The sequence below is a fragment of the Anarrhichthys ocellatus genome, unplaced genomic scaffold (genome assembly GCF_004355925.1).
Source record: "Anarrhichthys ocellatus isolate YVR2014 unplaced genomic scaffold, GSC_Weel_1.0 scaffold107, whole genome shotgun sequence".
Lineage (NCBI taxonomy): Eukaryota > Metazoa > Chordata > Actinopteri > Perciformes > Anarhichadidae > Anarrhichthys > Anarrhichthys ocellatus.
The window spans coordinates 842,158-855,741 of record NW_022280137.1 but is presented as its reverse complement, the minus strand read 5'-3'; the positions used below and the strand labels follow the sequence as shown (position 1 = coordinate 855,741).

Below are 13,584 nucleotides of genomic sequence, written 5' to 3'. Positions count from 1 at the left end.
TATAAAAAAAGACAATGAATCTAGTTGTTGTTTGTGGCATGGTTATGCATTCAATGGTCATAATTTCAATGATTAAAACAATACAAAAAACATTATTTTTCCACTGGCGCTGTTCTGCTGTTTTTGTTTTGTTTTCCACTTTCTTTAGCGGGCAGCATTGCGGTTCTTGTTACTAATGATGTTGCTAAGCTAGCTTGCTTGCTCAGTTGTTTACCACCAGAGCAATATATTGTAGCAGTTTGACGAAATCAAGATGTAAACGAGAAATCCACACTGTAAATTTCTGGCATACATGTGCATGAATCAATGGTTGCAAGTCTTAAATGGTCACACAGCCAAATCACCATCTGTAATGGATGCTAAGGCCAAATAATATTTCAGGTCACTTAAGAAGCCTATTTATATCTGCACAATCACATTTGAAGGTGAAGAAGAATGAAGCCTGGTCGTAGGCAGCAGTGACTGAAAAACCGGCAGATAACAGATTCCTCTTTCATCGGATCTCCACATGGGATCTGGCCCAAAATAGATGAGAGAATATGTACTTCTTCTATGCCAGGCGGTACCTAAATGAAGACAAATCTGAAATGTACTGTTTATACTGCCATAAGAAGCTGTTGTAATCAGTGAGCCGATATGAGCTGCTCTCTCTCCAATTGTTTAAGTCTCCTCATTTACTCTCTAACCCACGTCTCCTTGTAAGAGAAATATGTGTACTGACACAAACAAATCCTGCATCCTTTTTGTCTACCCACTGAACGTGGCTGAACAAGGATCAACTTTTACCAACCATCATCCTGACGGCATGTATTTGTGACAGGATTCAGAAAGCATGAATTTCAATTCCACAAATTGTGATTTCTGACCCTCTGTAAAAAAGATTTGATCTGTTTTGTCTTTGCAGCTATAAAACCTTGAGCACTGTATCACAGGACGAGAAACCCCGATCCTCTGTTCCTGAACATATTCAGGCCTTGTCCAACATGAACTGAAACACGGATCTGAACGCTGATGATGTCAGTCTGTGACCTGAAACTGATCATCGCATGTTTCAGATCTACATGTTATGTCAGGCTGGACATTTGGACGTTGGGAATAGATTTTCTTCTGTATCACCATAGATTCCCGACTTTTTGTACCTCACTCTGAATGCTTACTAGCAAGCTTTATCTGATTCACTCCTCCATTTTTGTACATATCTGTGCCAACAATTAATTAACGAGGTAAGTGCATCCTATTGCATGTATCCATTGTTGTAATGGCACCTAATCACAGTTTCAAAGCTCCATAGGTGGACGTTTGTGCCAAATTTGAGGAAATTCCCTCACGGTGTTCATGAGATATTTGTATTTAAGGACTAAGTTGGAACGAATCATAATTACTCTCACATGCTGCAACAGTTTCAAAAGAACAAGCTACTTTAATTGGTGCTGATACAGAGCTTCTGATCAGAGGTTATATTGTCCTGTTAATGTAATACTGATGCCTCTATATGACCTGCATGAGTAAAGGAGACCATCAGAGAAAAGATCGCCTATTCTCCTTCAGCTCAGACACCAGCGGCCCTTCACTGCTTCGCCAGTCCTCGCTGGGAGTCAACGACATCATCGCGCTGCTGGATGCCCAGGCCGTACTGCTGGGCACGCTGAAGGGAAGTGAGGCATGAGGGAACAAGAATCAGGACTGTCAGACCTTGCTGTATGAGAGGTTTTCTAAAGGGAATCTGGTGGTTGGAAACAGTTCCACCTTTTTTCCCCTGGGACCACAGAAATCAACACAAACATATAGTTCCTTGAAGTAGCTTCAAGTCAGGTTTAACTATTTAGATGTTTTTTTATTAAAAACTTGTAAAAACGATGTCACCTTTATGAAATAGCAGCCACTCTGGCCACAAGTGACAGGATAATGGTAAATACAGTACCAAATGTAGAGGAATTAGTGAGAAACTTAGTTATGTCTATGTCTTTTAAACTTTTATAACTGCAGTTTGCAAACATTAGCTAACACTAGCCATGATAAGCTACAGACTCATGCCAGACAAAGTGAGGCTGGAGCAGCAGAAACTCCAAAGTGTATTGAATTGATCAACAGTTAATTTCATTGCTTATGACAAATGGAATGTTATTTTTTCATTTACAGAGCCTTGTTTCAATCATACTCAGTCACTTGTTGTAAGATATCATGAGAGCCGTTGTATGAGGATATGTTGCAGTATGTGTTCGTGGTACAAATGATGTCGCTCAGAAAGAAAGGAGGACTTAGAAAGCACAACTCTCAACACTTTATGAACAACACTGTGAAAAATACAAATTTCATCTTCACTGGTTATAGAGCACTATACACATTTTAATCATAACATCATCGTAACATAACAACATCATAAACTAACTAACAAACAAGTCTTTAACAGTTTCATATATTGTCAGTTTTATGGCATGACAAAAATACTATTATGTATCAGTAGGAGTGCAGTGCTTAAAAATGCGACTCTCTAGGAAAGGTTAGTTTAGGGAGCCCACTATAATGTGTTTGGTGCAACTAGCTTATTTTTGAATAGCCAGTCACACAGCCCTATTTGTCCCTTTAGAAATAATAAATACTAGTTTGTATACAGATATACACATGCGGGAGGAGTCCTTACTACTGTAGGCAGAGTGTCTCAATGAACTCAATGTCTCTAGCAGTCACTGTGCCAAAATATGTCAACAAAATTAAATGATGCCCAGGTTTTCGTAGATTACATCATCAACAGACAGGTCTGTGGCCTTTGTTGTGCTCATACTGGCAGTAAGCGAGGCAGAGGATGAAGAGCAGGATGGGGTAGTGTTAGAGGATGAAGAAAGACTAAATGTTGGTGTTGTTTTGCAAACTTGGGCATAAAGATGGGCAAATGGGTCTGGTTTGCTTTCAGTTTTAAGAGAAACTTCATCCTTCTTGCCATTGGGCTCAGTATAAACGGGTTCATCATCTGCAAAACACTCAATTTTTCCTTTGCTCTGAATTTCAGTTTGTGTATTCTGGACTTGACTGATTTTGTCATACACCTCCGAGTAGACTGGATCTGGGTGATCGGTGGTGACACAGGGAGGTGGAGCCCAGGTAGTAAGGGGAGGGATGGTTTCTCTTGAGCTGGAGGGTTTGAGTGGGAGAAAACTTGCAGGGTCTACATACAGAGCCATGGTCGGTCGGGCTTTTGGTACAGATTGGATGCAATCAGCTGGGTCAGCATATACAGCTTCTGATTGGCCACCAAGATGACCTCCAGAGTGGTTGCCATGTGTGGGGACCAGTGGAAGAGGCATGAGGGTGATAGGAGCTGGCTGCACTGATACACTCTCTGACGAACCAACCGAATCTTCTTGAGCATGTGCACTCTCTTGTAAAGCAGCAGATTTACTTCCCTGTGTCCTCAGTTTGTTCTCCTGATTGACAGCCATACTGGTCACATCTGGTATTTTGGGGAGAGGGGAATGAGCCCGTATTTTTGGTACGAGAACTTTCTCACCTTCTTGGTTTTGGTTGCCTAAAGTAACAGTTGAAGTCTTCCGATTGATGGTACTCTGAATCAGGGAGAATATTTTCTCAGCCTGCTGTGTCTCAAAGGTAAATGTTCCAGGACCAGAGTCACAGCGTCTACCTGCTTCAATGGTGATGGCCAGCTGGTAAGAAAAAACAAAAAGGCACACAAGTATGTTTATGCAATCCTAACAAAGAATGAAAAGCAATCTAAATCAACAGCCCAGTCATAATTCCTACCTGTGTGAAAATTGTATAATTCCATTTTAATTGATACCTTATGAGCAGGTAAATGGGAAATGTTAATGATATTGAAAACCTTACCTTATCTTTTCCATATCTTCTCAGCAGTTCGTATGACCATTCGCTAACAATGTTCTTCTTCTGCGTTTCTCTCAGCAGCAGCGCCTCTCGCCCCACCTGCAGCCAGTATGACCCCTTCAGGCCGCAACGTGTTGCTGCATCAGTCCTCTGAACCGTCACCCAGAACTCTGAGGATGAAGAGAATATTTGTCGTCATTACAACAACTTGTAGTTTGATGAAGCCAATCACTGTTTGATTCCGTAAAGTCAACATACTATTAAATAGAGTGACAACATCAATTTATAAGAAACGCCCTGTGGACTTTCTGGTCACTAGCTGTGCCATTGAGCTATTTTTTAATGAATGGGTCTAGTTTCTATTTTAAGAAGATAAACTGCCGGCTTAATGCCATTCCTCTTGTTGGTAGCATTGCGCCATCAAAGGCAGGGAAGAAGAAGACTGCAAATATTTTACGAGGATGTAAATACATACAACACATTTATTAGGCCTCAAGGATGAACTAGGGCAGTCCTCGCCAAAATAAATTCTGAGTCGAATAATATAATAGTTGATTTAATTGACAGACCTGTAAAACGGAGTTTCTTCACAAAGAATCACACAAAAAGCACCACTTTAAATCTTCTGTTAACCAGAGATTTGCTCATACGTTTCTTGGAAATACATCATTCAGAATGAAAAAGCATTAAAAAAATGACTAATTGACTAAAGAAATCTTAGTCTACTAAGGGAGCGACCTATTAGTCAACTATGAGGGGGCAGCGCTAGGATACACACAATGCATTTGGTGAGAACACAAACATATCACAGGGTACAACATATGGTACCTTTAAGGTACGGTCCCACGTTATGGCACTCTAAGTAAGAACATGCTCAAAGGTATAACGTTTAGGAGTTACAGAAATTGATCCAGAACAAGACTTTCTACCATGTACAGCAGATTGCTGTATTTGCTGTTTGTTGTTCAGCCTGGTTACTTTTCTGTTTTATACAACACATAAAACAATCAAATCTCTTCAGAACCGGACAACAAGAGTTCAAAGGATAAAAAGACAAGTGTCACAATAACAGAAGGTACCCTGAGCCTTCCACTTAGCACTTATTGTATTCGTCTTAGTTTGTTTCTGCACTGTGCTTTTGCTCTGGTTTATGCTCTTAGATGCTTGTTTAAAAAAGGAGATGCACTTATGACTTCTGGTGACTAGTAGTTCTCTTGAATACCTATGTTGAATACACTTATTGTAAGTCCCTTTGGATAAAAGCATCTGCTAAATGACTGTAGCTGACAGCTGGTGAAAGGATGGGAGCAGAAATATTAAAAAAACAGACAAAAGCGTAGGAACAGATTATTTACCTTCATCTGCTGAGGCATATATCTCGTTGTCCTCCATTTGAAGCTGATTGGAGTCTGAGCCAAAGCTTCTCTGAGAGAGAGAGAGAGAGAGAGAGAGAGAGAGAGAGAGAGAGAGAGAGGGGAAGGAGAGGGAAGGGAAGCACACAGTTGTAAAATCCTTTAGAAAAGAAAGTCTAGAGCAGCTTCGTAGCAGAGTGGTTACAGCACGTGCATGTGTTTCGGGTTCATTTCAGCCTTGGAACCTTTGTAGCATGTCATACCCCTCTCTCTTCCCCTGTGTCTAAAACTGACAAATGAAGGCAAAAATGCAAAAAAAAAGAGATTACTGAAGACCAGGCATTGTATACAGACTGAATTATATACTAGCTACAACATTTGCTGCATACTTATGGCCTGGACTAACAATTATCAAGGTACTAACAATTAACACAATTGATGTTATTTCGGTTTCCCCCTCACCTGAAACGTGCTGCGACACAGTTTTTCCACCCAATCAACACTGTCCTCTTTGAGTGCAGCAAACACCATCGTTCTGTCCTGAGTCTCCACACAAAACGCTGACATGTTCTCCTGCAAACAGCACAGATAGTAGCTTGTAGTATTTATTTAACTATCACTTATAGATGAAACATGAAAAACAACCAGAAAGGCTGACCATGGGACAGGCCTCCGCGTTTGGGGGGAGTCTGAGGACACTGATCAGCTCAGACAGTCGAACCACCTTCAGCTTCTTGTCCACATGAGGCTGGTAGTGTCTCCTGACCCCAGCCACATGATCACCTACAGCACCGCCACCATAATGGAAGAACAGCAATGTTATATTAAGATTATTCATTGAGGAAACACATAACCTGAAATAAAGCCCCACAGAATGAGGACATTGATTAACAAAAATAAAAATAAATTCAGAATTAATAATGTATTCACCTGGACGGTATTTGTTTCATAACATTCATCAAACTTACCTACAACAGTCACACACAATTTGCATTGTGAGGATTTGATTTTGAGCATAGAAAATATCCTCTAAGACTGCACAAAGATTGGGTACATCTCAAGTCCCTGGTCATTTCCTCGCTCCTCGCTTCAGCCCGAATTTGTTCTGCTCCGCCATCTTGACGGCGTCCCAAAGTTCTCATTTCTACTCAGAGGAGCGAAGGTCGAGGAGCGAGGAGGGATCTCTAAGGAGCCATGAGCAAGGATACACAAGAGAAGCCTTCATGGAAGTCGTTTAACGGCCGTCACGGCCCCCTCATTGTTTATCAGTTATTTGATTGGACGCTGCAGCTGATCGGACTGATCTGATGTATCTCAACATCACTGAAGTTTCAGATCACAGATTAAACTCAGGTGTATCACTCTCAAGTTTTATATTTGCTTTGTTTTCCGATTCACCATTTGGTTAAAATATATAGGTTAATCGTAGGTCTGAACAACAAAAGGACCACAAACTATTTTCTTCTTTTTTTAAACTGCCCGTAGGCAAATAGTGGTGCGTGAATAGTTGTCTGTCTCTATGTGTCAGCCCTGCGATAATGGTGTACCCTGCCTTCGCCCAGTGCCAGCTGAGATCGGCTCCAGCAGCTCTCTAGTATTAGTACAGTGCACATGTGCGTCGACACAATCTCCATAAAAAGTCTCTTCAGCTGTTAAAGCCAACTGACAGCTGATCCAGCTGTGATCCGCCGCCACTGTCATCAGAAACAGACGTCGCTTCACGTGACGCTTCAGAGGAAATGACGTCTCATTTCTCTAAAAACACATTTCCTCGTTTCCTCTCTCATTGCATGGTTTCCTTGCGTCTCTCCATGCATCCGTGTGGGGAAGGGACTAGGTAAGTGAGGGAAACATGGATGCACTTAAGAGACTTGGGATGTACCTTCTGCCAGCCTAATAGCCGCATTGGTGTAATATGCAGGAATTTTCAAAAAAAACTATCCATACACGCATGCAAAAAGAATCCCTCAAAGTCATCACTTATGACCCACTAGAAAGGTGTGGTGGTGTCAGTATCTTAAGACACCCGGCCTTCTTCCTGTATTTACACCTTTCTTCTTATTTGGCTGTGTTCAGGAACTTTCTGGGCTTCAGCAAAGAGCCTTTTGGCCCCATGGGGAGTGTAGCCCCAGCCGATAGCAGGTCACAGTGTATGCAATCCGTTCAGATCATCAGATACTGACACTTTATCACACCCCTCGGCATCTGATACTGAGGCACAAGCATTACATCCATGGGCACAAGGCCCACTTTAGCTCCGTCAGATACAAAGCGGCCGTATTTGACAGGTGAGAATATATTGCTACGTCGTTCTGTTTTTCCCTTTTTCTTCTCTCTCATCTACCGTGTGCAGAGTGGCTGTGTGTCCATTTACCCTGGCATACAAGCACAGCCGTCAGGTAGAAGCATGCCCTTTAACAGCATTCATCCAAAATCCGGCAATGCGGCATCTTCCCCAAAGGCTTGTTCAGAAGTGTGGTTGTGTTAATTTGTGCTTTAAGACGTAACCACCGTAAAACAATCAAAGAATAATGTTTTTTTTTCTCTGATACACTGCTTTGTTCTCACGAACGCAACTCCTTCTCTCCTTTCACTTTGTAACTCGCTGGACAATCACTGCTTTCTCTCTCCCTTGCTTTCTCCTCGAGCCAAGGAGGAGTATCCAATTTTGAATGCCGTGTGTTTACAAACAGTAAAATATTATACCTTTTAAGTAGTATGAGTAGTTTTTTTTTGGCTGGTTATTTACACCAAGAAAATAATATTTGTAGGTCATTGAACAAGTTGTTGCTTTAAAATAACAAAAACTATCCTTACTCATAAGATGAACAGCATTTGTGGGCTGTATCTTGAGTTGTTGACTTGTTTTTAATAATGTAAGTTAATGTTTAAATGTAGTTTAGCAATGTTTAAGCTGATGGGGCTCATATACCGGCCCATACGGTGTATATGGAAGCATTTTTATGTCAAAAAACATGCGGGCATACATGTTTTAGAAAAGAAACACAAAGGCAAACAGTAAAATTATCAAACTGTTGGTTTTCAACATCTATCACGGTATACAGACCAACTTGCTGCCTTAACTTTGATCTACTACACTGAGAATTCTTCCCATGCAATGAGGGATCATTACAATTATTATTTTTCAGATGTGCTAGTTTTCAGTTTTACCTTCAAACTAGTATCCCAAGTAGTTTAGGTAATCTGGCTACACTGCTGGCTTGTTTGAAGGGGTTCTCCAGCCAATTTAGCATTGCACCTTCATACATTTGGGAGACTTGCAAGACACACATAACTAAAAATGGTCAAAACATTGATGCAGTACACACTGAGATATCCAGAATTTAGTATCGAGTATGTGTCCAGCTCCAAAAATTCCTCATCCTTCATTTCCCACAATGCAGCTCAATAGGATACTTTATTAGACTTCTTCTGCCGAAAGCCCAAATCTTTGAAATGCTATGTCTCAGTTTGTGACACAGGCTTTCCCTAAAAATCATCGTCAGAGTTATTTATTAATATTTTGTACACTTTTAGAAAGCTCTCTAGAACAGAAGATATTATGCCACAGTTTTCACAGGCTGAATATTACCACCCATGATGATGTGTAAAATCAGTGGTGTCCCCCTTTATGCCCCATTCTGATCGTTTGACTGCTTGTGTGTGGTGTGTTTAGCATTATCATTAGATCTCAGTTATCTAAAAAAAATATTCTTCTGATGTCCTGGAACTTTCTTTCACCGTACTGGGACAAATAGTGATTGAAGTAGAAAAGGTAACTACCTCCCATATACTGGATTTCCAGTCGAGCCACTCCACCACTACTGGGGGGAAACAGAGACAACCACACTGGCTTCCATTTCTGAGAAGAGAGACCGAGAGATGGTTAATGACAGAGAAAGGTAATGTTCATTCTTACTCACTCCACTCTCTGCTGGACTCCGTGTGCAATACTCTCCTCCAAGCGAGAGCACACATTCACCCTCTGAAAATTTGCACAAGTGTAACCAGCCAATCAGACCGTGCCTACTGGAATATGTGCAGACCCCACAGGATAGGACGCAGCACACATCGCTGCTTGACATCCTCTTTTTTTTCCCACTGACTGCCTACCTCCAAGGATGGAGTCGCAGCTTTAAGAACCTTATCAGTGCCTGTTATGTCCCGGCCTTATCACCGGGACAGATCTTTATGACGCGTGGTTCGAGTGCCTTGGTATGGACTGCACAGATATGTGATGCTTTGCTGCAATGAGTGCAGGCCGGAGCTTGAGATCGTGTCCGCGCTGTAGCCTGCAGTGTTCCAGCACTGCATCTGGTCATCCCTGTTGAGACACCGGCTTCGCATGCAAATTACGTAAATTACAATATCTTCATGTTTGTGACGACCACTGTGGCAGGGCATCGCAGCCCCCCCTTGCTTACACCCAAGTAGATGCCGCCTCAGCCATAGTTTTTACAGCCTGGCCGAGGTCTGGTGGATTTTCTCAATGTGTAGGGACGCACGGAGACATCCCATCTCAGCAGAGATCCAGTACCTGTTACATGTGTGGCCCCAATGGAGGAAAGACACATCAACCCCCTCGAGCTACAGTGTTCTTGGTCCTCGAACACTTCAGGCCCCTGATACAGGGTAGGCACGTGTTGGTGATGACGGACAATTGCAAGATGGTGGCCTTCATCAACTGGCATGAAGGAGGTCGGTCTGCTACCCTGTTTAGGATGGTGGAGAGCCCTTGGTTGTGGGCCTCAGAGCACCTGTTCTTTCTGAAGGCTCTCCAAATTATCGTGTCTGGAAAAGCAGAAGTAGATCTGTTTGCCAACTGACGCAATACCCACTGACTGCTATGGTCCTCCCTAGCGAAGGGTCCCTTTGAGCCTCTGGAGCGCAGCTGCTTGCACTGACCTCAGTAAGAGAACGACCCAGGATTGGTTTAGAGGATGGGGTGTGTGTCCATTGTGTTGCATCTGAGTCCCCCCTTCAGGACATGATACACCTACATGCTCCAGGACGTACAATCTGGGTTGGCTGGGTGTCCCTACGTCTCTGCTGTGGTGCCCTAGGTTATAAAGAAGTAGGTGGGCTGCGGCGAGTAACCTTTGGTCGGTCAGGTTCAGTGTTAATGGGTGGATGTTGCAGTACCCATTGTGCCCATCGAGTCCAGTAGAGTGCTACGCCTGTGTGAGTTGGAATGAAAATTACAATATTGTTAGCCTAGTTCTATAAGCACAGGAGGTGCCCTCCACCAAGTGGGCCCTGCGGCTCCTACACCGCTGGCTGAAGAGGGTGTATTTGGTTAGGCACGTCCTGATTGGCTGGTTACACTTATGCAAATTTTCAGTGAGCAAATGCGTGCTTGTGATTGGAGGACCCATAGAGTCCAGTAGAGGGCTCCACCTGTGCTTATAGAAATAGGGTTAAAATATTGCAAGCTTCGTTATGACAGGTCAGCATAACACTGGCTGCAATCGAGCGTAACCGTGTCACTAGCATGTAAATAAATCTATGTCACATACAGTAGTTCAAATGATGGATTACATACTTTTCTACTCCTCTACATGAATCCATTTTTTTCTCCTACGCATATGCACCAACCCCAACCTAAACCTTTTTCCTGTGAATGGGCTTGTCAGTTTTACCCCTCCCTCATATGACACAGAAGGTAAACATTAGTCCTTTCCTCTCTGTGCTTTCCATATATGGAAGTCCAGAGGAGTGTCAGATTGTGAGGGCAAACCACCACGTTACCTCTGAGTCAGAGGCTCTGACCCAGTCCTTCCTTCAAAACAAAAGAGGGAGTGCGTGGCTTGTTTGTGGAGTTTACAGGGCTGTTAAGGAACAAATGTTACAGGACTGCATATTATATATCATTACTCAAAGCACCTCATGTTTCATATAATGCATTAAACTCTGAACATATACAGCAGGTTAACAGTGATTCATAATGGACACTTTGTATTTCTATACCAGTTTCAGGTTAGAGTTTAAGACTATAATCTAGAAATTCAATCAAATGGGCTCTGCAGTGATACTGAAAAGCGTGAGCATGCAGCTGTCAGTGCTGCACAGGAATGTGTAGTGTTGAAACTGTGCTGTGTTTCAACTTGTTAATTTGGATTCCTGCTCTGGAGTCTCGTTTGAGCAACACACAGAAAGGCTGAGAACTCACACTTTGTTCTCTCAGCTAAATGTGGAATGTGAATGAACCCGGGACAAGATCATATATTATAATTTTGTGCTATGTATGTTTCTATTTACTTATTCACTGTAGCGTAAAGTCAGTTGTCTGGCAATGTTCATATTAGGTTAATATCACATTTTTATTTCTGTAATCATAACAAAGCAATTATTATCTATTATTATCTAAAGCTGCTAGAAAACAAGGCTGTCTATTCAATCCTATACCCTATCAGGCTCATAAATGATCACTGCTACTGAGAAACAGCAAAGTCCATGTTCAAGTTGTGTACTCACTTTTCCAGCTTTGTGTGGTTGGAGGTAAACCTTCCCTGATGTGGTCTGAGAGTCCATTTGGAAAGCAAATCTGCTTCAGTTCTGACCTCTGGATTCAGAAAGACGTATGAGGTTTTCTTTTCTTTCTTTTTTTTATCTGTGAACACTAGAGTTGGGGCGGGCCCACTGTGAGACATTCTTGAAATTTGATCCTCACCTGGTACATAAAGGCTGAACGTGTAGAGGTGTAGCCATGATTCCAAAAGTGAGGAGAACAGAGTTAAAGGATATTTCAACTTTTGAATTTACTATATCTACATATACATGTTTTTATTTACAAACATCAATCAACTCTTAGAATTAGAGCTTTTAGTGTTAATAATAGAAGTTCTGTAGGGTGCTATGGACTAATAATCATAATGAACAAACACTTCACACCCTTGCTTTCATGATAATAAGGACTTGTAGTTCACAGAACATAAAATACAAACGCCTTACAATACAATCATTTACCAAAGTGCAAAGTCCAACTTGTCATTGGCCCTGCTGTCAATGATAAACTGGTAAATGGACTTGTACTTGTATGGCGCCTTTCTACCCAGGCGAAAGAAATATATACTTTTTTGTATTTAAAATATACTGACATTTTCACTGCAAATATACCATCAAAGAATTGTACTTTCTGCAAATATATAAAAAGTATACAAAAGTCATGCTTTCACTTATTTTCAAAATTCAACTTTTAACACACTTTAAAATAATTGTACTGTACATTATACAATTTAGTTTTTAGGCCATTTTACATGTAAAATACACAACAGAAAGCGAGTGGGGCTGTACACAGTTTACATGGTGAGGAAGTGAGTAAAACAAAGTGATGTACAAATAAGTACATCATTATTGGATATATATCATCAAAAGCTATGAAAAGCTTGTTTGTTATTGCATTAAGAATATATGGACCAATGAATTTCATAGGGGCGTGGCCTTCTACAGCAATATATAGTATAACTTCAAAACCATGTGGCTCATCATCACGAAATCTGAAGCATATGTTCACATTGTGTCCTGTAACATATCCTCAAATTTGTATTGCATACAACCACTAGGGAGCGATACAGGAATCCGCCAATTTTTTTAATTTCTTTGCATTTTTCATCATTTTCTGGTGTACTTTAACGAACTCCTCCCACAAAATATAAGCGATCAACTTGAAATTTGGTCAAGATGATCTAAAGACATTAATGATGAAAAGTTGCTAAAATGGTCTACTGACATTGAACGACCTTCGTTTTATGTGGCGCCCATGTCGCACACATTTCGTGCCGTTCACCATGAAAGAGGAAGTTGTTGTAACGCCAAGGTACTTTATTCAATCTGCCCCCAAACCTGTTATGCATGATGCTGGTCCAGGCTTGAGCACATTTCCATGCCAACATTTTCACAAAGTCATAGCGCCACCTACTGGCAAAAGGAAATGACAAGTTTTATACTTTGATGTACTCCAACTAGGAAGTTGCCCAGATCAGTCTCAAATTTGGTAAGGTAAGCCGTAAGACATTGATAATGCTTCATCATGAATATTGTGAGTTGTCGTTAAACGCTGTTGCCGTGGCAATGCATCATCCACCGTGAAAAATGAAGCTTATTTTTCTGTGGCTTAGGTTGCTCAACAAGCCTTGGAACTTTGCACAGGTGTCATAGGTGATGGAAATAAATATTTCATATGGCTTTTTGGCTTGACCCTTTGTGACAAGGACCCTCTCCATTGCAGGCATTTGTGGATTGTTCACAAACCACAAATGCCAATAAGACAATAAGACAAAGGACAATAAGAGACTCACACACTGAGAGTTGAATGTTTATTGTACGGTTCTGATATGGTCTCAGGAGTAATTATTGAAGGTCGGGCCTGTAGACACAAACATATTTGTGGTTTGGT

General features: G+C 41.5%; 1 protein-coding gene across 6 annotated transcripts; it reads right to left on the bottom strand.

Annotated features, from left to right (window-relative positions):
• Positions 1–1,657: 1,657 nt before the first annotated feature.
• Positions 1,658–12,014, bottom strand: LOC116399301 (docking protein 1-like). 6 transcript variants are annotated; one of them, XM_031876363.1, is made up of 8 exons: positions 11,860–12,014; positions 11,664–11,751; positions 8,973–9,051; positions 5,848–5,972; positions 5,652–5,762; positions 5,193–5,262; positions 3,841–4,007; positions 1,658–3,659 (listed from the first exon to the last, which is right to left on the bottom strand). In XM_031876363.1, exons 2-8 carry the CDS (start codon positions 11,718–11,720, stop codon positions 2,712–2,714), a joined length of 1,557 nt encoding a protein of 518 aa, XP_031732223.1. In that variant the 5' UTR covers positions 11,721–11,751; positions 11,860–12,014; the 3' UTR covers positions 1,658–2,711. The 6 variants fall into 6 exon arrangements, with proteins under 6 accessions (XP_031732223.1, XP_031732222.1, XP_031732228.1 ...); XM_031876362.1 differs by lacking the exon at positions 11,860–12,014 and having other exon boundaries at positions 11,664–11,790; XM_031876368.1 differs by lacking the exon at positions 11,860–12,014 and having other exon boundaries at positions 5,848–9,051; positions 9,727–11,754.
• Between the last annotated feature and the right edge of the window lie 1,570 nt (positions 12,015–13,584).